This window comes from Hemiscyllium ocellatum, chromosome 16 (genome assembly GCF_020745735.1).
Source record: "Hemiscyllium ocellatum isolate sHemOce1 chromosome 16, sHemOce1.pat.X.cur, whole genome shotgun sequence".
NCBI classification, from domain to species: domain Eukaryota; kingdom Metazoa; phylum Chordata; class Chondrichthyes; order Orectolobiformes; family Hemiscylliidae; genus Hemiscyllium; species Hemiscyllium ocellatum.
This window is the reverse complement of record NC_083416.1, coordinates 14,368,524-14,391,715: the sequence shown is the minus strand read 5'-3', so window position 1 is coordinate 14,391,715 and position 23,192 is coordinate 14,368,524. Positions and strand designations below refer to the sequence as shown.

General features: G+C 40.2%; 1 protein-coding gene across 2 annotated transcripts in view; it reads right to left on the bottom strand.

The window, feature by feature from the left end:
* The window catches only part of LOC132823148 (serine/threonine-protein kinase 32A-like), a 290,383-nt gene that overhangs the window by 155,567 nt on the left and 111,624 nt on the right, over positions 1 to 23,192 (bottom strand). For both annotated transcript variants that reach the window (XM_060836715.1, XM_060836716.1), the window contains exon 4: positions 18,903 to 19,076. In XM_060836715.1, the coding sequence (XP_060692698.1) occupies positions 18,903 to 19,076 (174 nt within the window). The remainder of the gene's footprint in view (positions 1 to 18,902; positions 19,077 to 23,192) is intronic.

Sequence of the window (23,192 nt, the reverse complement as noted above, 5' to 3'; positions counted from 1 at the left end):
GTTAGCTGCCCGACACCACAATCCTGCAAGAGTGGTCGGGAAAGGATGAATGAGGCTTAACACTTCAGCACTCCTTTTGTATCCTCAATCAGAAGCTTGCCTCATAACCTGTATCATGATCTTTGGGCTATCCATGTTCAAATCTCATGTTATAGATGGTTGAACATTCTATTAATATTTGAGAAAAGCAAATGCTTAAGAATCACCTAGAGGACTCAATAAAGGTGTAAAAAAAAGATTACTGGGGTCTGACTGAGCTCATTGATGTGTATTCTGAACCATCCGCCACTACAAGTGTGAATACCATCAGTATTTATTTTATTTTGTTGCTTATTGGATGATATTGTCATCCCTGATTAATATAACCTTTAACAAACTGTCAACTTTCACAATCAACATCACACCCAGAATAAATCTACATAATTGCGTTTAATTTCCAAAGGACACACTCGATTCATGACTCCAGCAACAGCAAATTGTATTGCAGTTATCAAAAAACAGTTGGCCAAACTTTGTCAAAGAGCAGGTTTTAAACATACAAGTCAGTAGAGTTGAAAAGGGGAGAGGGAATGGAAAGGTTTAGGAAGAGAATTCCAGAGCTTAGTGTCTGTTAGTTAGAAGCACGGAGCCATTGCTGTCCCAGGCAAGGTAAGTACATATGCAGCAGATAAAATGCACCGAACGTGGGCTCAGTAATGGACAGCAGAACTAAGGTTCCTAAACATCAAAAATTAGAAAAAAGAATTTCACTACCCCTTTGTGCTGAGTGAGGCAGAACAGCCGGATGCCTTTCAAGCAACAGGCAGTTAGGAAACCATTCTAGCTTGGCTGGCACCCATTTGAATGGGTGTGAAGTTTTCAAGTTAGGTGTAATTATTACTTTCAAAGATTTCCGTGCTGTTGCCAATGTTTAACAGTTAATCAATTTAAAAGTAAGCTCCATTGCTTGATTAAATTGAGATGCAATCAACAGCTGACATTTTGGAAAACAACACACGTGATTCTGAAATTGCATACAGAAGAAACTAAATGATAATTAGCCAAATTGTGCGTGCTTCACACTAAGCTGCAATCACCAGATGATTACATTTCAATATAGTTTGATTAAAATGAGATGAGGTGCACAATTAAATCAAACTTTTCCTTCCTGATTAAAGTTACCCTTAGATTGCTTGAATACCAGGCTAACACTGAAAGTTAGCAACATATCCCATCCAGAAGGCATGGGATGAGCTTAAGATGGTGAGCTTCTGATTAACTTGAAATAATAATTTGGCCCGGCTGTCTCTCTACAGATTTTCTGAGGGTTTGCAGCACTTCTGTATTTAGACCAAAGTAAAACTCAACTCAATTCACTAGTTGTGGTCGAGGAGAAATAACCGGTTAGCTTTAGTTGAGCCGCCAAATTTACTTTGGTTTTGGCTTGTGAATCTACACCATAAATCAGAGTTACCTGATTTGCGATATAACAGCATTAATTGCTTCAAACCTAATGGGACTAAATTAGCATCAGGCTTCTGCCAACATTTCAGACTGAAATACAAGGATAATATCAACACAAACCATGAGCTGCAAAGATATTATAAGCATTGCTGTTTACATTGCAGCTGATGTTTTATAAATGAGGAGGAACCGCTGACACCAAAGAGTCAAGAACCACTTCAAGGCTTTCCATGGTAATTAATGGTCAATGTTTTAAATCAGTCTTTTTTTAAAAACCACTGGGACATGCAATGTAAATTATGCCTTCTAAATAAATGCATATGCACTGTTGGCTTATATTCCCAAAACAGCCCTGCCGTTAAGGGAAGGATTCTACTGCAGTCAAGTGTTGGTTTAATGACAACATTCTTACCACTATATTACAAGGTTATAGATACAAATTTGCCTCCAGAGACTTCAGCACAAAAATCTAGGCCAAACCCCTCAAGGTAGTATTGAGGACGTGCTACTCGAATAGAAGTATCTTCTCTAAATGAGGTGCTAAACTAAGAAATCAAATACTCCCACCAAGATAAGGGAGTATTTAAAGAAGAGGAAGGAAGTTCTCTGAATGTCGTGTCTATTGTGTTTAATTCCTTGGAGATATGCAAATATGATAGACACCAAGTGGGTGGCACAGTGGCCAGCACTGCTGCCTGGGTTCAATTCCAGCCTTGGGTGACAATGCAAACTCACACAGACATTCTCCTTGCATTGGTTTCCTCTGGGTTCTCTGGTTTCTTCCCACAGTCCAAAGATGTGCAGGTTAGGTGGATTGGCCATGCTACATAGTGATTGGGAAACAAATGCAGAAATATTTTAAAATATGTTGCCCAGATGAAACAACCGGAATTACACTGACAACTTTAGTTGAGATCTGTAGGTTGATTGGTCATCGGTTGCAGGGATAGGGTAGGGAGGTGAGTCTGGGTGGGATGCTCTTCGGAGAATTGGTGTGGACTTGTTGGGCTGAATGGCCTGTTTCCACACTGCATAGATCCTTGAAGTTGTATGTTGTAGGAATTTTCTTTACAAATGCTTTTGAAATGCTTCTGCAATCACAAGAAGTCTGCTCTCATACCTAAATAAAACAAAGGACTGCGGATGCTGGTGATTGGAAATGAAAACAGAAATTGCTGATGAAACTCAGCAGATTTGGCAGCATCTGTGAGAAGAAAGTAGAGATAACATTTCGAATGCTCATATGAAAACTGATTATATTGAAAACAAGGTTGGAGGTGAAGAGGTAGATATATTTCTTTGTCTCCTTAATTTTTCTTTCTCAATTGACACATCCAGACTTAACTAATCACACGCAGTAAGTAGTCAACAGTTAACAGACATGCACAATCAACCACTGTCAACAACAATGGATTACTTGTCATTATCACATTTTCTTCCTTAAAGCAGTGACTAAACTTCAGAAAATACTTCAATGACTTTGGGATACTGAACTTGTAAAATACATAAAGTCAAAACTTGCTCCTTTCTCAGGGCTACTGAAACCACTTCTGCTGCATAAAGGTGTCATCATGTTAAACAGCCACAGTATCACAGATGGTTCTTGTAAATGGTGGACAACAGATGACTACATAGACTACACAGAGTACAGGAAAAAGCATTTGGTTCAACCAGTCCATGCCAGCATTTATGCTGCACTTGAATCTCTTTCTCAACCTACCCTTCTCCCTGAAATTGATCTGTGCTGTCATACAAGAAGTTAAAAATCACACAACACTAGGTTATAGTCCAACAGGTTTATTTGGAAGCACTAGCTTTCGGGCTCCTTCATCAGGTAGCTTTACACAAGAAGGAGCAGTGCTCTGAAAGCTAGTGCTTCCAATTAAACCTGTTGGACTATAACCTAGTGTTGTATGATTTTTAACCTTTATAAGAATATCGATCTCCCAGCTAGAAGAAATCCTTTCTGCGTCTACTCTGTTTAGCGTTTTGAGAATTTTGTAAATTTCATAGAGATCCGCCTCGGTTTCTTTTAAATTCTTGTGGATATCCACCCAGTCTCATCAATCTCTCCTCATGGAACAGTCCTGTCATTCCAGGACTCAATTTCTGTCATTCAGTTTTGTGAATCTTCATTGTACGCTTTCCATGACAAGTATCTCCTTCCTTCAGTAAGGCTACCAAAACTGCACATAATATTTAAACATTCACCAACGTTCGTTATAATTGAAACAAGACTTTTAACTCCCATAATTAAATTCTTTAGCAATAAAGGTCAACATCTATCTGCCTACATGTTTGCTCCACGTTAGCTTTCAGTGACTTACAATTTTGAATACTCATGTCTCTTTCAAAATCAACACTTAACAACCTCTCACAGAAATATTCTGTACCTCCATTCATCGTATCAAAGTCGATAGCCTCACACTTACGCACATTATATTTCATAGCTATGTCTTGTCCACTTAGTGAATCCCCTTGAAGTCTTCTTGCATTCTCCTCACAAAACATATTTCCACCAATTTTGGCATAAATGGCAACAGTCAATTTGCCCTCCTCATCATCTGATGCACCAGCATGACAACATTATGTGACTCATGTACAGATCCCTCTGTACCACAGCATTCTACCACAGTCTCTCTATTCAATTAATATGTTTTTAAAAATTGTTTTGGCCAAAGTGGACAAGTTCAAATTTTTCCTCATTAAACTCCACATGGTCAAGATGGCAGTGGAGTCGAATGCTCCAAGCTGAGCTCCTCTGCTTCTTCAGTTTATTTCCCGTTTTCTTCTTTATCCTCCCTCCTTCACCTCTTGGTGTTCCCCCGAGGCGCAGAGTGCTGGAGGCATGGAGTGGACTGTGCTAGAGGCCTGAGCGCAGCAGAGATGGCCAGCAGGCTGGATGCTGGCCGTCTCCACCGGGAGGTTGGGGGGGGGGGGTCGGGTCAGTGTGGGTGGTCAGAGGCTTGTGAGTCCGGGCAGACCACATATAGAATCCTCCTGCACTGATCAACTGAGAGACTGCAATGCTTATCTTTTGAACTTTAATCTCATTTTTCTAACTTACACTATGAGCAACTCTAAAGTAATGCAACTTTTTTAACTTCCGTTTTCCCTTTATTTCTGTGTTTTGTATCTCAAATCTGTGCTCAGGTACTTTGTACCTAAAATAGAGCCATATGGAGGCGACACTGCAAACGTTTCACTGTACTCTTGTACTTGAGTACACATGACAATAAAGGATATTTTAATTCTAATCTGTGAGTCTTTTTCCTGCTAAACCTCTTTGTAGATTATTTGTAGATGTCTTTGTGTCATCGGAACCAATAGTTTCCATACATTCAGTCCCTTCATTCAAGACATTGATATGCATCGAAAATTGTCGAGGCCCCAGTAGAATTAGAATCGCCTTTACTGTCACATCTACTCAAATTAGTACAATGAGAAGTGTATAAGTTGCTGCTTCTGGTGCCATTTTAGGAACAACGTCCCCAGGTACAGCTTTTTCAGTTACAGTTCTTACAAAAATAGAGAAATAACAAGTCCAGCATTGCAAATTTTAGGAATATCTTATAAAAATGAAGAAAACAAATTTCAGTACAACATTCTTCCAACCCAGTCCACATCCCATGTTGGCACCTAGCCTTCTGTCTGCATCCTGCCTTGATTCTGGATCGCGCTGGGCTTCACAAGGCCAGGAGGTTGCTCTCAAATCACCTCGAGATCAGAATTCCATTCTGTCTAAGAGACTGCCACGATGGGCCACTGGGAGGTTGCCATGCTGAGCCGAGAGACCGCCACTCCGGGCCAGGAAGCCTTCATGCCAGACCGAGAGGATGCCTCATTGGGTGTGTTCGGAGGCCGGGACTTCCAAGGCTGGAAGACCAGAGGCCAGGAGTTCTGAGGCCATGAGATCAGAGGCAGGCAGCTCAGAGGCCACAGGGCATCGAGACTGTGGAGCCCGAGGCTAGGAGTTCCAAGGCCGGGAAGTCACAGGCCTTGAGATTGGAGGCTGGGAGGCCAAGGAGGCAGAGGAGGAGGGAAAAAGAGCCAATCGAAGAAAAAGACAGAAAAAAGAAAAAATAGGGAACCAAAGGAGCAGACAAGCTCCAGCTGAAGTACTGTGGCATTCTATCGATAACAACTTGCCAATCTGAAAATGACCCACTTATTCCTATTTTGAGATTCTTGTTCGTAACCAATCCTCAATGCATTCTACTACATTATCTTCTACAACATTTGCCCTTACTTTGTAGGGTAATCTTTGATGCGGCACTTTTTCAAATGCATTTCGTCTACAGATCTCCTTTCACTCACTGCATGCTCAAGAAGTAAAATAAATATTCAGAAAACAATGCTGACTCTGCCTAACGACATTATGATTTTCTCTATGTCCTGTCATGACCACCTTAATGATGGATTCTGGCATTTTCATCAAACTCATGAATTTAGCAACTTGTGCGTTTAAGTTTCAAAGATTATTGGGCATTCCAATGGGATCCTCCTTGAGCCCCAGCTCCTGGTAATGTCTTTGCTGGCTACCAGAAGGATCTCATCTTCAAAGGAAAGATCACTAACTTGCTAACTCTTGCAAACTTCCAATATGTTGATGACATGAAATTTGAATCCCCAACTGCACATACTTCCTTTACACAATTAATAAACTGCAACCTGTATTTTAATTTACCAATGAAATGAAGTAAGCAAATGAGCTCCCTCTCTTTAATCGGTTAGTTGAGATGTCTGACAATGGGTTCTGCACTATCAAGCAATTATTCATTTTCATTAGTCATAATTAGCTGTTTTACAAATTGTTCAATCTTGACCTATGTACCTTTATAATACTATGCATTTTTCTTCAATTTAATATTATTCTTAACTTCCTTAGCTATGGGATGTGCATCCTTCTCACAGACTCTTTATTTCTCAATTGAATATATCTTTGCTGAAACTTACCACTATCTTAATTGTTTCATAGAATCCTTATAATATGAAAGCAGACCAGTTGGCCCCATCGAGTCCACATTGACCCTCTGAACAGCATCCCAACCAGTCCCGTCATGCATTTCCTAATCTACCTAGCCACCCATCGCTGAACACTATGGGCAATTTCCCATGGCCAATTCACCTGACCTGCACATCTTTTGGAATGTGGGAGGAAAGCGGAGCACCTTGAGGAAACCCACACAGACACAGGGAGAATGTGCAAACTCCACACAGATAGTCGCCCGAGGGTGGAATCGAACCCGGGACCCTTGCATTGTGAGGCAGCAGTGCTAACCACTGAGCTACCGAGTCGACCTTGGTGCCAAGGCGAGTTGACCATTTCTCAGCCTGATCCTCCATGGCAGGGTGGAGATGGCGGGGTGGGGGAGCATGGCTACATTTGGGGTGTCCCGACTGGAATTTGCCAAGCTGCCTGTGTGGCTCTCTCCTCCAGTTGGCACTGCCCCAATTCCATATTACCATTTTCATTTTAAGGTTGAATTGAGAGGAGGAGAAAGTGAGGACTGCAGATGCTGGAGGTCAGAGTTGACAGTGTGGTGCTGGAAAAGCACAGCAGGTCAGGCAGCATCCGAGGAGCAGGAGAATCGATGTTTTGGGCATAAGCCCTTCATCAGGAATGAGGTTTCCTTCTCCCTCACCTTCATCTATCTATCGCTTTCTCAAATACTTTCCCTCTCAACCTCACCGTACTCCAAGTTATCTCTCAGACCCTAGCCCACAAGCCTCATTCCTGATGATGGGCTTATGCCTGAAACATCGATTCTCCTGCTCCTCGGATCCTGCCTGACTGGCTGTGCTTTTCCAGCACCACATTCTCGATTGATAGGAGGCCTGAGCTTTATACACGTGTGTCGGTTTTAGAATCCGGATTTCAAATTAATTGCATATCAAAGTTACTTATGTTTGTGAAGTTTTTTATAATAAACAAGGTCTGAAAGTTCTTTTTAGGACAGTGACTTAATGCTCCTTGCATCAGAGAGCAGGTGACTACAAGACTGGTTTTTAATGGAAGATACTGTGGGGTTCACAACAGTGTGTGTAAACATTGAAAGCATTCACTCATTTTTGGCTTATAAAAGTGTTGGATTGATTTTAGTTTTGAAAATCCAAAGGTTAAAAGCTTTAAGGACAGTTTTGGAGGGGCATAACTCAAGTCAGAAGTAATTATTGTTTGGGGTAAAATTTAGCATGAGAAAATTCCAACCCAGGAGAGCTTGGTTAGAAATCTGCAGATTATTACAAGATTGAGAAAGTCTAAGATTTCCATGTTGTGAGTATTAATGTCAGAAGATTTCACAATTCATAGGCCAGAACTGAGGAGTAGGGGTTCAGTCAAAACTAAAAATCTGATATAGAAGTGTGGCTAATTTGGAAGCGCTCGTCTGGTGGTATTATCGCTGGACTGTTAATCCGGAGAGCCAGATTATGTTCTGGAGACCTGGATTCGAATCCTGCCATGGCAGATGGTGGAATTTGAATTTGATGTCAATTTGGAATTAAGAATTGAATGATGATCCCGAATCTGTTGACAATTGTCAGAAATACGCATCTGCTTCATGAATGTCTCTTCAGGAATGCCATCCTTACCTGGACTGGGCCTAGATGCAACTCCAGACCTGCAGCAATGTGGTTGACTCTTAACTGCTCTCTGAGTATTTGAGGGATGGGCAATAATTGTTAGTCGAGCCAGTGAAGTCCTCGTCCCTTGAATGAATTAAAGAAAGCAAATTGCTGTGAAGTGATGGTGTTGGGGAATAGATGAGACTTTGTTTTGGTGGGTGTTTTAAGATCTTTCAAACTGCATTCTATATTTAGATAACCTAATTTGTTTTCTTTTCTTTTTACTTTTCTCGTGACAAACTTCTGTTCTATTTTAAAGAAATTCTTTAGCCTTGCATGTCGATGTTTTAGTAAATGACCACCACATTACATTAAAAATGTCTTCAGATTTCAATCTGGAATTGACTTGCCCAATAGCAATGTCAGCTAAGTTCGCAATAATGGATTTCTATTTTTTAGGGAACAGTTATACCTAGAAATTGATTTTGCTGTAGTCTAGGGACATCTGCTATAGAAAACACCCTGCCCAGTCTCTCTGTGTTGGTGGGCAACTTGACTTTGATAATTTGATGCTGCCATCTCCCAACATTGCCATACATTTCTCAAAGGGCCTTTTCTTTCTCATGGATGTAAATCTTTGCTGAGAGTTATTAAATATCTCTTTAAACATTTGAGACGGAAATTGTATTGAGCTACCTTAGAGCTTCCCAGTGCACCTCGACCAGTTCTGTCTTCATACCTTTACAATTTCCCATATTTAGGCTTGAAATACAAATCATAGACCTTTTCAGAATATTTGTGATTGTGAACTATGTGGAAAAGACTAGAAAATATCAGACCGTGAGGAAACAGACTGGAAGGCATTGAACTGTTTGGAAGGGGCTGTGACAGCCTGTTCTATACTGCCTTGCAACCCTGGTTGGACTAGGTTTCTATGTCAAACATCTGGAGAAGGGCAGATAGAAATTATACATTGTGGGCAATTAGTTAAAAGGGACAGCACTAGTAAGCAAAGTTGTGACTCTCTCTCGATTTCCTGCTCAATTTTGGGAATATTTTTCCACAGAAGTTTCACACTTCAAAATTTGTTAACCCTGAAAGAAAGCTGTGACCTCTACTCAAAGGCCTAGGTCTAACTGGATTTCCACACAAATGAAAGCTTGATATGCAAGTACTTTCTGTCATTTTATGGCTATCAAAGATTTACCAAAATTGCAATTTCTGGCAGGATTCATCAAATTTGATTCTTTGTTTCATAGAAGCACAAGGTGAGGTCAGTGCAGGGCAGACACAGAGAGAGAAAACCTGCACAGTTACTGCCTTTGCTGTTTTGAATTCATGTATCGCTGGACTTCGAAGTGCGTCTGAGAAAATTAACAAACAGTGAAATTCACAACTAATCTTGGAGGAACCTGTTTGGGTGAAGTTCACAGCACAGAATCAGATAAGGTAATCGTTATTTTAAGTGTGTCCAACTGAAAGGCTGCAGTAGTGAGTAGAGTGGGTTCTTTCTTGATTATATGTTTTTGGAGATATCTCTCTTGATTAAACTTAAAATATAAGCCATAACTATTAATTTAACCTGGGGAAGTGTTTTGTAGAGGCATAAGATGGTGTTGTTATTTTCTGGGTCTGTAGATTGTGAAGGAGCAAAAATGGCCTTTAGTACAGTGTTGTGTACTTCTTGTCAGATGTGGGAGTTTAAAGAGAGTTTAAGGGTTACTGTGGATTATATCTGCCATAAATGCTGTTGGATGCAAATCTTATCAGATCGAATAGATCAGTTGGAGAGACAGATAGAAGCGATGAGGAATTTGCAACAGCAATAGTATGTGATGGATGGCAGTTATAGGAAGGGGGAAAGTCTCAGATACAGTCACATAGATGGGTTAACACCAAGAAAGGTAAGAGAGGTCGGCAGTTAGTGCAGGAGTCTATTGTGGATATATTCATTTCAAACAGGTATGCTGTTTTGGAAAATGTGGAGGGTGATGGATTCTCAGGGGAACATAACATGAACAGCCACGTTTCTAGTGTTGAGACTGGCTCTAATGCAACGAGGGGTACGTCGGCTTCCAAGACATCAATTGTGTAAGGGGATTCTGTAGTTCGAGGTACAGACAGACGTTTCTGTGGCCAGCAGTGAAAATGCAGAATGGTGTGTTGCTTCCCTGGTGCCAGGATCAAGGATGTCTCAGAGAGAGTGCAGAATGTTCTCACGGGGGAGCGGGGCCAGCAGGAGGTCATTGTCCACATTGGAACCAACGACATTGGAAGGGAAAAGGTTGAGATTCTGAAGGGAGATTAGAGTTAGGCAGAAATTTGAAAAGGAGGTCCTTGAGAGTAGTAATATCTGGATTACTCCCAGTGCTACGAGCTAGTGAGGCAGGAATAGGAGGATAGAGCAGATGAATGCATGGTTGAGGAGCTGGTGTATGGGAGAAGGATTCACATTTTTGGGTCATTGGAATCTCTTTTGGGGTAGAAGTGACCTGTACAAGGACGGATTGCATTTCAATTGGAAGGGGACTAATATACTGGCAGGGAAATTTGCTAGAACTGCTCGGGAGGATTTAAACTAGTAAGGTGGTGGTGGTGGTGGTGGGGGGGGGGGGGGGGGCGGGGGATGAGGTATGAGACCCAGGGAGATAGTGAGGAAAGAGGTCAATCTGAGACTGGTACAGTTGAGAACAGGAGTAAGTCAAACAGTCAGGGCAGGCAGGGACAAGGTAGGACTAATAAATTAAACTACATTTATTTCAATGTAAGAAGCCTAACAGGGAAGGCAGATGAACTCAGGGCATGGTTAGGAACATGGGACTGGGATATCATAGCAATTACAGAAACATGGCTCAGGGAAGGGCAGGACTGGCAACTTAATGTTCCAGGATACAAATGCTACAGGAAGGACAGAAGGGGAGGCAAGAAGTGAGGGGGTGTGGCAGTTTTGATAAGGGCTGTACTGAGGGAGGATATTCCCGGAAATACATCCAGGGAAGTTATTTGGGTGGAACTGAGAAATAAGAAAGGGATGATAACCTTATTGGGATTGTACTATAGACCCCCAAATAGTCAAAGGGAAATTGAGAAACAAACTTGTAAGGAGATCTCAGCTATCTGTAAGAATAATAGGGAGGTTATGGTAGGGGATTTTAACTTTCCAAATATAGACTAGGACTGCAATAGTGTTAAGGGTTTAGATGGAGAGGAATTTGTTAAGTGCGTACAAGACAATTTTCTGATTCAGTTATGTGGATGTACCTACTAGAGAAGATGCAAAACTTGAACTACGCTTGGGAAATAAGGCAGGACAGGTGACTGAGGTGTCAGTGGGGGAGCACTTTGGGGCCAGCAACCATAATTCTATTAGATTTAAAACAGTGTTGGTAAAGGATAGACCAGATCTAAAAGTTGAAGTTCTAAATTGGAAAAAAGCCAATTTTGATGGTATTAGGCAAGAACTTTCAAAAGCTGATTGGGGGCAGATGCTCACAGGTAAATGGCTGGAAAATAGGAAGCCTTCAGAAATGAGATAATGAGATAATGAGAATCCAGAGAAAGTATATTCCTGTCAGGGTGAAAGGAAAGGCTGGTAGGTACAGGGAATGCTGGATGACTAAAGAAATTGAGGGTTTGGTTAAGAAAAAGAAGGAAACATATGTAAGATATAGATAGGATAGATCAAGTGAATCCTTAGAAGAGTATAAAGAAAGTAGGAGTATACTTAAGAGGGAAATCAGGAGGGCAAAAAGGGGACATGAGATAGCTTTGGCAAATAGAATTAAGGAGAACCCAAAGGGTTTTTTCAAACACATTAAGGACAAAAGGGTAACTAGGGAGAGAATAGGGCCCCTTAAAAGATCAGCAAGGCGGCCTTTGTGTGGAGCCACAGAAAATGGGGGAGAAACTAAATGAGTATTTTGCATCAGTATTTACTGTGGAAAAGGATATGGGAGATATAGACTGTAGGGAAAGAGATGATGACACCTTGCAAAATGTCCAGATTACAGTGGAGGAAGTGCTGGGTGTCTTGAAACGGGTAAAAGTGGATAAATCTCCAGGACCTGATCGGGTGTACCCGAGAACTCTGTGGGAAGCTAGAGAAGTGACTGCTGGGCCTCTTGCTGAGATATTTGTATCATCGATAGTCACAGGAGAGGTGCCGGAAGACTGGAGGTTGGCAAACGTGGTGCCACTGTTTATGAAGGGTGGTAAGGACAAGCCAGGGAACTATAGGCCAGTAAGCGTGATCTCGGTGGTGGGCAAGTTGTTGGAGGGAATCCTGAGGGACAGGATGTACATGTATTTAGAAAGGCAAGGACTGATTAGGCATAGTCAACATAGCTTTGTGCATGGGAAATCATGTCTTACAAACTTGATTGAGTTTTTTTGAGGAAGTAACAAAGAGGATTGATGAGGTCAGAGCGGTAGATGTGATCTATACAGACTTCAGTAAGGTGTTCGACAAGGTTCCCCATGGGAGACTGATTAGCAAGGTTAGAAGTCATAGAATACAGGGAGAACTAACCATTTGGATACAGAGCTGGCTCAAAGGTAGAAGACAGAGGGTGGTGGTGGAGGATTGTTTTTCAGACTGGAGACCTGTGACCAGTGGAGTGCCACAAGGATTGGTGCTGGGTCCTCTACGTTTTGTCATTTACATAAATGATTTGGATGCGAGCATAGGAGGTACCGTTAGTAAGTTTGTAGATGACACCGAAATTGTAGGTGTAGTGGACAGTAAAGAGGGTTACCTCAGATTACAACAGGATCTTGACCAGATAGGCCAATGGGCTGAGAAGTGACAGATGGAGTTTAATTCAGATAAATGCGAGGTGCTGCATTTTGGGAAAGCAAACCTTAGCAGGACTTAGACACTTAATGGTAAGGTCCTAGGGAGTGTTGCTGAACAAAGAGACCATGGAATCGCAGGTAGATAGGATAATGAAGAAGGTGTTTGGTATGCTTTCCTTTATTGGTCAGAGTATTGAGTACAGGAGTTGGGAGGTCATGTTGCAGCTGTACAGGACATTGATTAGGCCAGTGTTGGAATACTGTGTGCAATTCTGGTCTCCTTCCTATTGCAAAGATGTTGTGAAACTTGAAAGGGTTCAGAAAAGATTTAAGGATATTGCCAGGGTTGGAGCATTTGAGGCTGAATGGGCTTGGGGCTGTTTTCTCTGGAGAGTCGGAGGCTGAAGGGTTTCCTTATAGAGGTTTACAAAATTATGAGGGGCATGCATAGGGTAAATAGGCGAAGTCTTTTCTCTGGGGTCGAGGAGTCCAGAACTAGAGGGCATAGGTTTAGGGTAAGAGGGGAAAGATATAAAAGAGACTTGAGGAGCAACCTTTTCACACAGAGGGTGGTACGTGTATGGAAGTGGTGAAGGCTGGTACAATTGCAATATTTAAGAAGCATTTGGATGGGTATATGAATAGGAAGGGTTTGTAGGGATATGGGCTGAGTGCTGGCAGGTGGGACTAGATTGGATTGGGATATCTGATAGGCATGGATGAGTTGTACCGAAAGGTCTGTTTTCATGCTGTACATCTCTATGACTCTATGCCTGTTGGAAAATTAGGATATTTTCTGCCTATTTTGTAAATACCATCTCGTACAGTTTGGTGTCCATTTTCATCATGTGAACGTTTTTGTCTGGAATTATATGAACATAGTTCTAATTCTGGATGAATTGTTAACCAGTTTTTCCAATAGCTTGAGAATATGTTTTAAATAAGAACTGGATTATTTTTGAATTGCTTACATACATCCGCTGAAAGGGTGTTCAACTCTGAACAGTGGTATACAAGGGAACCAATTAACCATCTTATTGATCACTTTGATACATTTATACTGATGGTGCAATTTAGTAATTTAGTGGGAATTGATTATCAGCACATTCCTCCAATCAAACTTCTCTCTTTCATACGGAATATATAATTCTACGATGTTGTGATTACAAGAGGAGGCACCTTTTCCTTGAAATTATTGATTGATCAAGTCTATTTGCACATTGGCACATGTAAAATAACCTTTTCCCTGGTTAGCTCTTGAATTATTTTGTTGTTTCCATTCATCATATCTCTCCTCATCTGATCCCTTTCTCCACTATTTAGTTTAAAGCCTTTCTTTTGTCCTACTATATGATTTGTCTGCCATCACAGTTAAGATGCAGATCATCCCACTACTCTAAGTTTCCCAAGGTACTGCTGTCAGTACATTAGGGATCCAAACCCACTTCCCCCACATCAATCCATGAGTCATGAATTCATCTCTCTAAAATTATCTATCCTATTCCAATTTTCTCATAGCTCCATGAATGATCTAGAGAGCATTACCTTTGATGTTCTGCATTTTAATTTAGTTCCTAACCCAACACCACCCCACCAAGCTGGGTCTCCCTTCTTAGTTCCCCCTATGTTATAGAGATGTACAGCACAGAAACAGACCCTTTGCTCTAACTCCTCCATACCGACCAGATACCCTAACTTAATCTAACTTACCAGCACCTGGCCCATATCCCTCCAAACCCTTCCTATTCATATACCTTTTAAACGTTGCAATTGTACTAGCCTCCACCACTACCTCTGACAGCTCATTCTATACACGTACCTCCCTCTATGTTAAATATTAGCTACTTAGGTCTCTTTTATATCTTCCCCCTCTCACCTTAAACCTATTCCCTCTAGTTCTGGACTCCCACTACCCCAGGGAAAATACATTGTCTATTTATCCTATCCATGCCCCTCATGATTTTATAGACCTCTATAAGGTAACCCCTCAGCCTCCAACGCTCCAGGGAAAGCAGCCTCTGCCTATTCAGCCTCTCCTTATAGCTCAAATCCTCCAACATTCTTGTAAATCTTTTCTGAACCCTTTCAAGTTTCACAGTATCCTTCTGATAGGAAGGAGACCAGAATTGCACACAATTTTCCAAAAGTGGCCAAACCTATGTTGTTGGTACTGAGATGGACCTTGACAAATGGATTCTCCCCTTCCCGTTTTATGTCATTCTTTAGCCCAAAACAGAGATCTCAAAATACCAGATCAACTATGAGCCAGAGGGTGCCATCCAGTTAAGGAAAGATGGTATGTTCTTGGTACAGTGACATATCAGCAGCTTCACGATCAAGGACAAGAGCTACTATTGACATTTACTAGGAAGAGAAAGGATTCATCTGCCGTGGAGGTTGGGGAAGTTGAAGTTTTAACAATACCACTGACATGCTGGTAGCCCTGAACTGCCACTGAGAAGCTGCCTCATTCAGTCACTGGCTGTGTTTTGGTCATCATATGGTGGCTGCCAACTGTAAAATTCCACATCGGGGGCAGTACCAGGTCCCTTAATTACCTTTATCGGCCATATAATGGTCCTCCTGTGGTCATTTCGACTTTGATCTGGCTTTTTGGAAGTGGTCTGGAGACAGGCTTGTGACAGGGAACTAGTACATTCGCTGGCCACGTGAAATTTTGAAACTGTTCAACTCCATTCTGACCCTATTTGACTTTGAAGATGTGCCCTTGCAAAGAGGATGAAATATTGTGTGAAATGAGAAGCATCACAAGCTGCTGGATAGTTAGCACTGCTCTCCTATTTTCCGCATGAAAATGGCATCTTGCTCTTGTACTTCATTTTCATTTGTGTATTTGTTTTCTTTCTGACTCTCTATTTATCCAACTTTTCTTTCCCTGTCATTAATTTCTCTCAGTATTGAATATTACAATGAATTAATTCAACACCAGTCTTTTAAAAAGAAAATTCTTAATGTCACCATTAAAGAGATATACTATTCTCCTATTGTTTACTTAGGATCCTAGATGCTCTGTTACCCTTATGCCAGCAAAGCTGTGGCAAAATATTCTGAAAGCCCATCATTCAAGAAGAGGTCTCACGACGACCACAAGGTGGACTACTCCAGAAAACCCTGGGCCACAGTGTTTCAGGTTTGATGAACTACTGGTCAGTCTGATTGCATAACATCGAGGTTTCTGAAGGAATGTTTCTGAAGAGGGCAATTGTGTCTGGCATGGATCGAGTGTCAACATGGCTGTGAAGGACTTGCACTGCAGACCCATGTTGATTGCATTATAAATAAACCTACAGTCATATGATGGTAACAAATTTCTCATTCTCTGCCCTGCTCAACTCTGCCGAGCTGTCACTGTGACCCAATTTAACTATTCATTCTCAACATTATTCTCTATTATTTTCACGTCAATTTGCCTCAAAACAAACGGGAACACAAAATCCAAGAACATGAGGTGCCTAACTTTTAATTAAAGATTGTTTTGAAAAGAGACAATGGCAGCAGTAAAAGCAAGTATGTTTCATCATAAGAAACAATCAACAAGTCTAAAAACAACTATTTGGAAAAGAGACAGAGAGGAATAGGAGAGAGGGGAATGACAGAGAGGGAAGCAGGAAGAGGGAACTGGAGAAACAGAATTAGCAGTAAATCTGACAGAGGGAAAGGGAAATCAAGTTTATAAAATAGCAACTAAATTCAAATATAAAATCTGAGCACTGGAGGAGACAAGGATTCAGCAACATAATTAAGAAATACAACTTGAGTCAGTGAGAACACAAAATGAGAGTGAACAGTGAAATTGAGAGGTAAAAGAGATGAGGGACTGAGAGACAGATAGACAAGCATACATACAGAAAAACAGACAAAGCAGGAAGCCCAGAAAGCAAAAGTGAGTAGAGAGAGGACAGACAAAAAGCAAAAATCATGAGAGAGAGCATGAGAATGAAAAGAAAGAGGCTGCTGAATGAGGTTTACCAATTAGCCAACAGTACAGCCTATTAAGAGTGAATGAAGGATAAAGATTTTTCAAGTGTGAGAATCAGACACAGCAGGAAAACAACTCAGGAACAACAGGGGTGTGAGAAAAAAAACTGGACAAAACACAAGCAAGCAAACAAGAAAGAAAAACTTGAAACTAATCAATGCAAAGTAAGACAGGGATATTGTAAGGTATGCAGACAAAGGAAACTAGACATTACATGCGTAAAATATTTAATAAACACAGATTAAACAGTGATTGAAAGATAGACTTATCCAGTGAGTACACAAGGAGCTGTTTACTAATCAGCAAACATTATCCACAACTAAATTCCAAGACAGTAAAGTAATATAGATGCAATATTAGCACGATGTTACAAAACTCTGCCCTCCCAGTAGCTTTCTAGCTTTTCAATCTCAGGGTAATAGATGGGCAACACGCTAGCAGATGGAGTATAACTGAGAAGTGTGACGTTTTTCATTTTGATCATTAAGAAAGGAATTTAAAAATGTATGAAACTTGTAAATGTTGATGTTCAAAGTGATTCCTCATAATAAGGAATAAAATAAGTTAGCATGAAACAAAGGAAAAACTTTGCATGCTGGAGAACTGAAACAAAAACATATATTGATGGAGAAACTCAGCAGGTCTGGCAGCCTCTGTAGACAGAGAGCAGAGTTAACATTTTGAGTCTGGTGATTCTTCACCAGAACTGTTAGCAGTCAGGAAAAAGTGGTATTTAAAGTAAGTTACTATACAGGCACAGCAAGGAATTAGGAAGGCAATGGCTTGTTGCTATTTTTCACAAGGAGATTGGATTACAATTCAAAAGAAATCTTACTGCAATTGCACAGGACTTTGGCGAGACCACATCTGCAATACTGCATCCTGTTTTGGTCTGCATATTTAGGGAATGATATATTTACACAATACAGCAAAGATTCACCAAATTGGTGCATGGATTGAGAGGGCTGTCCCTTTATGACAGGCCAAGTAAATTCTGGTTCTCAATTCTCTGGAGTTTAGAAGAATGAGAAGAGATCCTAATAAAACATACAACATTATGAAGGGACTCAACAGGGCAAACAGTGATGGTTTGTGCTTGTTGAATATTAAATATAGGTGCAGTCTTAGGTAAGGGGTTAATCACTTAGCATGAAGATCAGGAAAGATTTTTGCATTCCAAGCATTTTGAAAATTTAGAATTCTCTACCTCAGAAGGTTATGGATGTTCTTTCATTGAATATATTTAAGACTGGACAAACAGATACTTGGTCTCTCAAGGAATATGGAGAACAGGGGGAAAATGGAGTTGAAGCCAAGATCGGCCTTAATCATTGCAAGAGCAAGCTCGATGAACCATATGATCCAATCCTACACCTACTTGTAGTTAAACCCCATTCAATACTTGAGGACCAAACCGCTACCTCTACCACCTTAAATAAGGACAGCAATGACATGGGAACACCACCAGCTCCAACCATCTTGCTCCCCACTCCGCCACTGTCATTCTCTCATTAGCTTAAATGAGGTTATTATTCAAGATGGCTACCATTTGCTTTAAAATAGCAGGGTTATTTGCATTTGCATTGTTGCTTTCTGTAATTTCTAGACTCAACACATCCAGACAAAACAAAGATAGCTAAAGTACTGTACAAATATTAATAAGTAAGTTTTAAGAAAGAATCCAAGTGAGAGTGAATTGGCATTCCAGCCTTGTTACTTAGTGAGATAAAGGGACACTGTCATTCAATCAACATAACAAAAAATGCTTAATTGAGAACAGAATGCATGTAAAGTGACATTACTGGTGACAAGAAAATTTGAGAATCAGCCCCTTTCCCGATGAACTTCAGGTTCTCGCTAGCAACTAATTCAGTAGATCTATTGATAATTAAAGATAATTTTCCACTCTACCAATAATACCCCTATAGCAGCAGGTGCCAAACAAGGTAGTATATTTCAACTACACCTTCCTGGAGTGTAACTTTTCAAACTGTGTAACAGTAACCAGAGTTACCATATCTAAAGGGGATTTCACAGTACCAGGGATAATGGTTCAGTTATCATTAGAATTGTTCCAGTACGGTATTAGGTGACTGACCTGTGAATGATGTGTCTGCTCTGCAGATAATCCAATGCCAGAGCCAGCTCACAAATATAATGTTTCACTGTTTCCTCCTTAAAGTGAACATTCTGTTGTAAATGGTAACGAAGGTCTCCGCCCAGGAGGAGGTCCACTACCATGAACATATCTTCCTCATCTTGAAATGAATACCTGAAAGACAGAGGTGAGCCAAGATTATTAATGAGCTTTACCAAATCTTTAATCCACATCTGACTAAATCTAAAAGACAAATTATGGCCACCTTTAAAAAGACCAAATGGTGACAAGCGCACACAATTTTGGTCTCCAAATCAGCAAAATGTTATAGAGGCAGGGGGAAAGATGCATAGGGATATTTGCAAGGATAACAGCAAAACTCAGAGATTATATGTATCAGGAAGGATCGAGGCTGGGGGGTGGGGGGAGCTCAGGTGATGAGAGAATTTGGGAAAATGTTTCCTGTATAAAAGGGAATATAAAACTAGGAATTACATTAATATAAGACTGTCACTACTAAATTCAATTGAGAATTCCAGAAACGATATCTCTACCTCAAGAGCAGTGGTAATGTAGAACTTTCTACTCAAAGTACTGGAAGCAACATCAAAGAGGCCTTTAAGTGAATGTTAGATAAATAAATGAAGAAAGAAATAGAATGCTGTGTTGTTATTGTTGGATGAAGAGTTCTCACAGAAGGTACAGATCAATTGAGTTAAATAGTCTGTCTCTATGCTGCAAATCTTTTGTAATTTTATATTCAAAGTGAAAAATATTCTTGAAACAGATTCAACTCGATGCTGCAGTGATTAAACTAATGAGCAATTTGGCCCAATTTTGTATTGGGTAAGATATTTATATCAAGATCAAACTGAACTTTGATCAACACATGTTCCCAGTTGACTTTATAGTGCTTAGCTCAGCTTCCAAAGTAATTAACTGGCTGCAAAATACTCAGGACATAATGATGCTGTTAGAAATTATTGCATCAATGCAAACTCTGCCATTACTTCTGTATAGTGTGACTTTGTACAGTCCCAAAATGCTTTTAAACAAAGAACTAAAGTGATACTGATTGACAATTGCTTGTTTTATGATCCCACCTGATAGTACTACTGGACAAGTCAGATTCCAGAATGAAATTTGGCTTGGTAAATCATATGCTTTTTTTAAAAGTTGGTTAACTTAAAGTGGTTAATCACAGACAGACTCGCTTTAAAATATTTTTTAAAAAGCTATCTTCATATGGAAGACAGTTGCAAGATCTAAAACACACAGTAAAACAAAGTTTCAACCCATTTAGTGACATGCAGTTACAGAGACTCAACTCTAAAGAAATTATATCCCATGTCTCGAATTTTTAAAGTTTTTTTTAAACTGACTCTTGAAATTTTCTTGGCCTTGCACTGTGAAATTTTCTACAAAATTGAGAGCCTAAATTCTTCCAATTCTAGTAACCTGAAGTTTTCTTACCAAACTCTCCTGGTTTAGAAGTTTCACAAACTAAATCCTTTGCTGAGGTAACTTTACTCCTAAACTGCCCTGAATCCTTCTTCTCGGAAAAAGAAACTAAACTTGCTTCTAAAGTCAGCACTGGTGTCTTCTGAACTGGAAAACTTGCTTTTTGAAGTTTTTTTTAAAACCTGCTCATCCTAGATTCATCCCAACTGAAAACAAAGCTTTATGTGTTTATTACATTTGTCAAGAATACAACAGTATAACCGCCTTTCCTGATTGTTCCCTCACCTCTTGTCATGTAGTGATGGTGTCCCTACTTCTGAACCAGAGATCTGGGTCCAAATGTCCACCCAGCATTCCCGCTAATCTTTTTTCCGCTACAATAGCACCCAACGTCTGAGTTTGGCAGCGACTTATGGGACCACAAGTCAATGCTGCAAATGGCTTGCCAGTGCTGATTGTTGCACACGGAATCTTGGAGTTGCTGTGCAGTTTAGAGACAATATTGGTCTCACCTGCTCCAGAAATGTATCAAACACGTTTGAACGGGTTGATTAAAATATCCAATAAACAACTTGCCATTAACATCACAGGGGTGTGCAGTCAACTGCTCTCGGCCACGTACTGGATTAGATCACTATTCTAGAAGATTCTCTGACCTTTTTCTCAAAAGGAAACTCTTCATATAAATAATCAACTATTAGAAATCCAAACTCCAATACTTTATTTATATATTTATTTATCTTTCATGACTCACAAATTAAGTAAGCACTTGGATAACGTGCAGTATTTAATGGTTGTTTGTTCAATTTATTACCAGAAAAGCCATCATATTATGCATTAACTTTAAACCACTGGTAATTCTTTGAAGGTATCTCATTGCAGATTTATTGTCTAGAGTTAGAATGAGTTTTTCCCCTACCTTTTCTACCAATTAGCTCAGCTAATAAAACAATACAAATGACAGGGACTTGGAAACCAGAGGGAGGAGAGAAAATTTGTTAAGGACATTGAATGGCAGCTCAGCAAACCAATTACATTACACAAAAAATCAGGAGTCAGAGATCACTCTTTGTCTATTTCCATCTGCACGCAGAAAAGAGTGATAATCTAAAGCAACGGGAGACACAATGTGTTAAAGAAGCCATGAGACTCATGTCTTTGGTATGGAAAACTTATGGCCTGAGAGAGAAGAGGCTGTTGTCAGTTAGTTGTGGGTCTGCTGGCTTGTAAATGTACCCTCCATATCCTCATCCACCCAAGTCCATTGGAATGCATGGTCTGGTATCTCATGTTATAAAATGGAATAAGAAACAAAAATCTCATACTGGGAAAACATCTCTATCATTCACATATTCTATGCAAAATAAATCAAATTGCTGGTTGATAATTGTGTTTTGTCTCAGTAGAATGCTTTCATGTCAGATTTCTGTAAAGACAGGAGAATGCAAGAGGAAACATGTGCATGATTACAGGACAAAGAAGTTCACTTTACAATTCCTATGCTACGCAATTGTTTGATTAGCTTTTGGGTGGTAAAGATACCCTTCACTGTGAAGACGAAGTTTGTTCTATAGGAGTGGCTGGTGGTAGTGAATATGTAGTACCTTTTAATGCAGAACCATAACATTTGGAACACTGTATTCACATACACACTATCAGGACAAAAAAAAAATCAGTAAAATAAATCCAATGTTAAGTACTGAATTTTACCTGATTGTCTACTTGGTTTATGAATCACGAGTATTTTGGAAAATATTTGCATTTGGAGCACTGAGCGCATTTGCAGATTCCATAGCCAAGGAAGGATACAGGTCGTTCTGCTATAATGTGACAGTTGTGTTCCTCTGCAACATCGTGTTGTAGAAAATAATGCTACCAAAAACCGCGATGTAGAAGATCGCTAATAGAAAATCGCTAAACCCATTCAGTAGAAAGTTTGCATTATCCAATCTACATCCACAATTTGTCAATTGCGTTATAGCCAATTTGTGCTGACGAACCATACATTTTCGCAGAATGACTTATGGATATAGGTTTGCTCACTGAGCTGAAAGGTTCATTTCTAGATGTTTCGTTACCTTACTAGGTAACATCTTCAGTGGACCTCATGTGAAGCAATGCTGAAAATTCCTGCTTTCTATTTATATGTTTGGCTTTCTTTGAAAGCAGGAATTTTCAGCATTGCTTCTCATGAGGTCCACTTAAGATGTTACCTAGTAAAGTAATGAAATGTCTAGAAATGAACCTTCCAGCTCAGCGAGCAAACCTACATCCAAAACCTCAACCTGAGCTACAAATCTTCTCAAAACATGCTAAGAATGACTTGTTACCTTTACTTGGAGACAGCACAGCCAGGTTTCAGCAGATTAGTTTGTGGGATGAGAATGTTTTGTAAAAATTAGAGGCTCAGTAAATCAGGTCAATATTCTTAGATTAGATTACTTACAGTATGGAAACAGGCTTACGGTCCAACAAGTCCACACCGACCCACCGAAGCGCAACCCACCCAGACCCTTCTCCTACATTTACCCCTTCACCTAACACTATGGGTAATTTAGCATGGCCAATTCACCTAACTGGAGGACACCCACGCAGACACGGGGAGAATGTGCAAACTCCACACAGTCAGTCACCTGTGAGAAATCATCTCATTGAAACATGCAAATTTCTGAAGGGTAGACACAAAGATTGCCCCCAATAGCTGGGTAATCTACTACATGAGACCACAGCCTTAGGATAAGATATTAAACACTAAGAACCAAAATATGGAGAAATGTTTCAAACCCAAAGATTAAGAGTCTTTGAAATTCTCTATCATGGACGTTATCA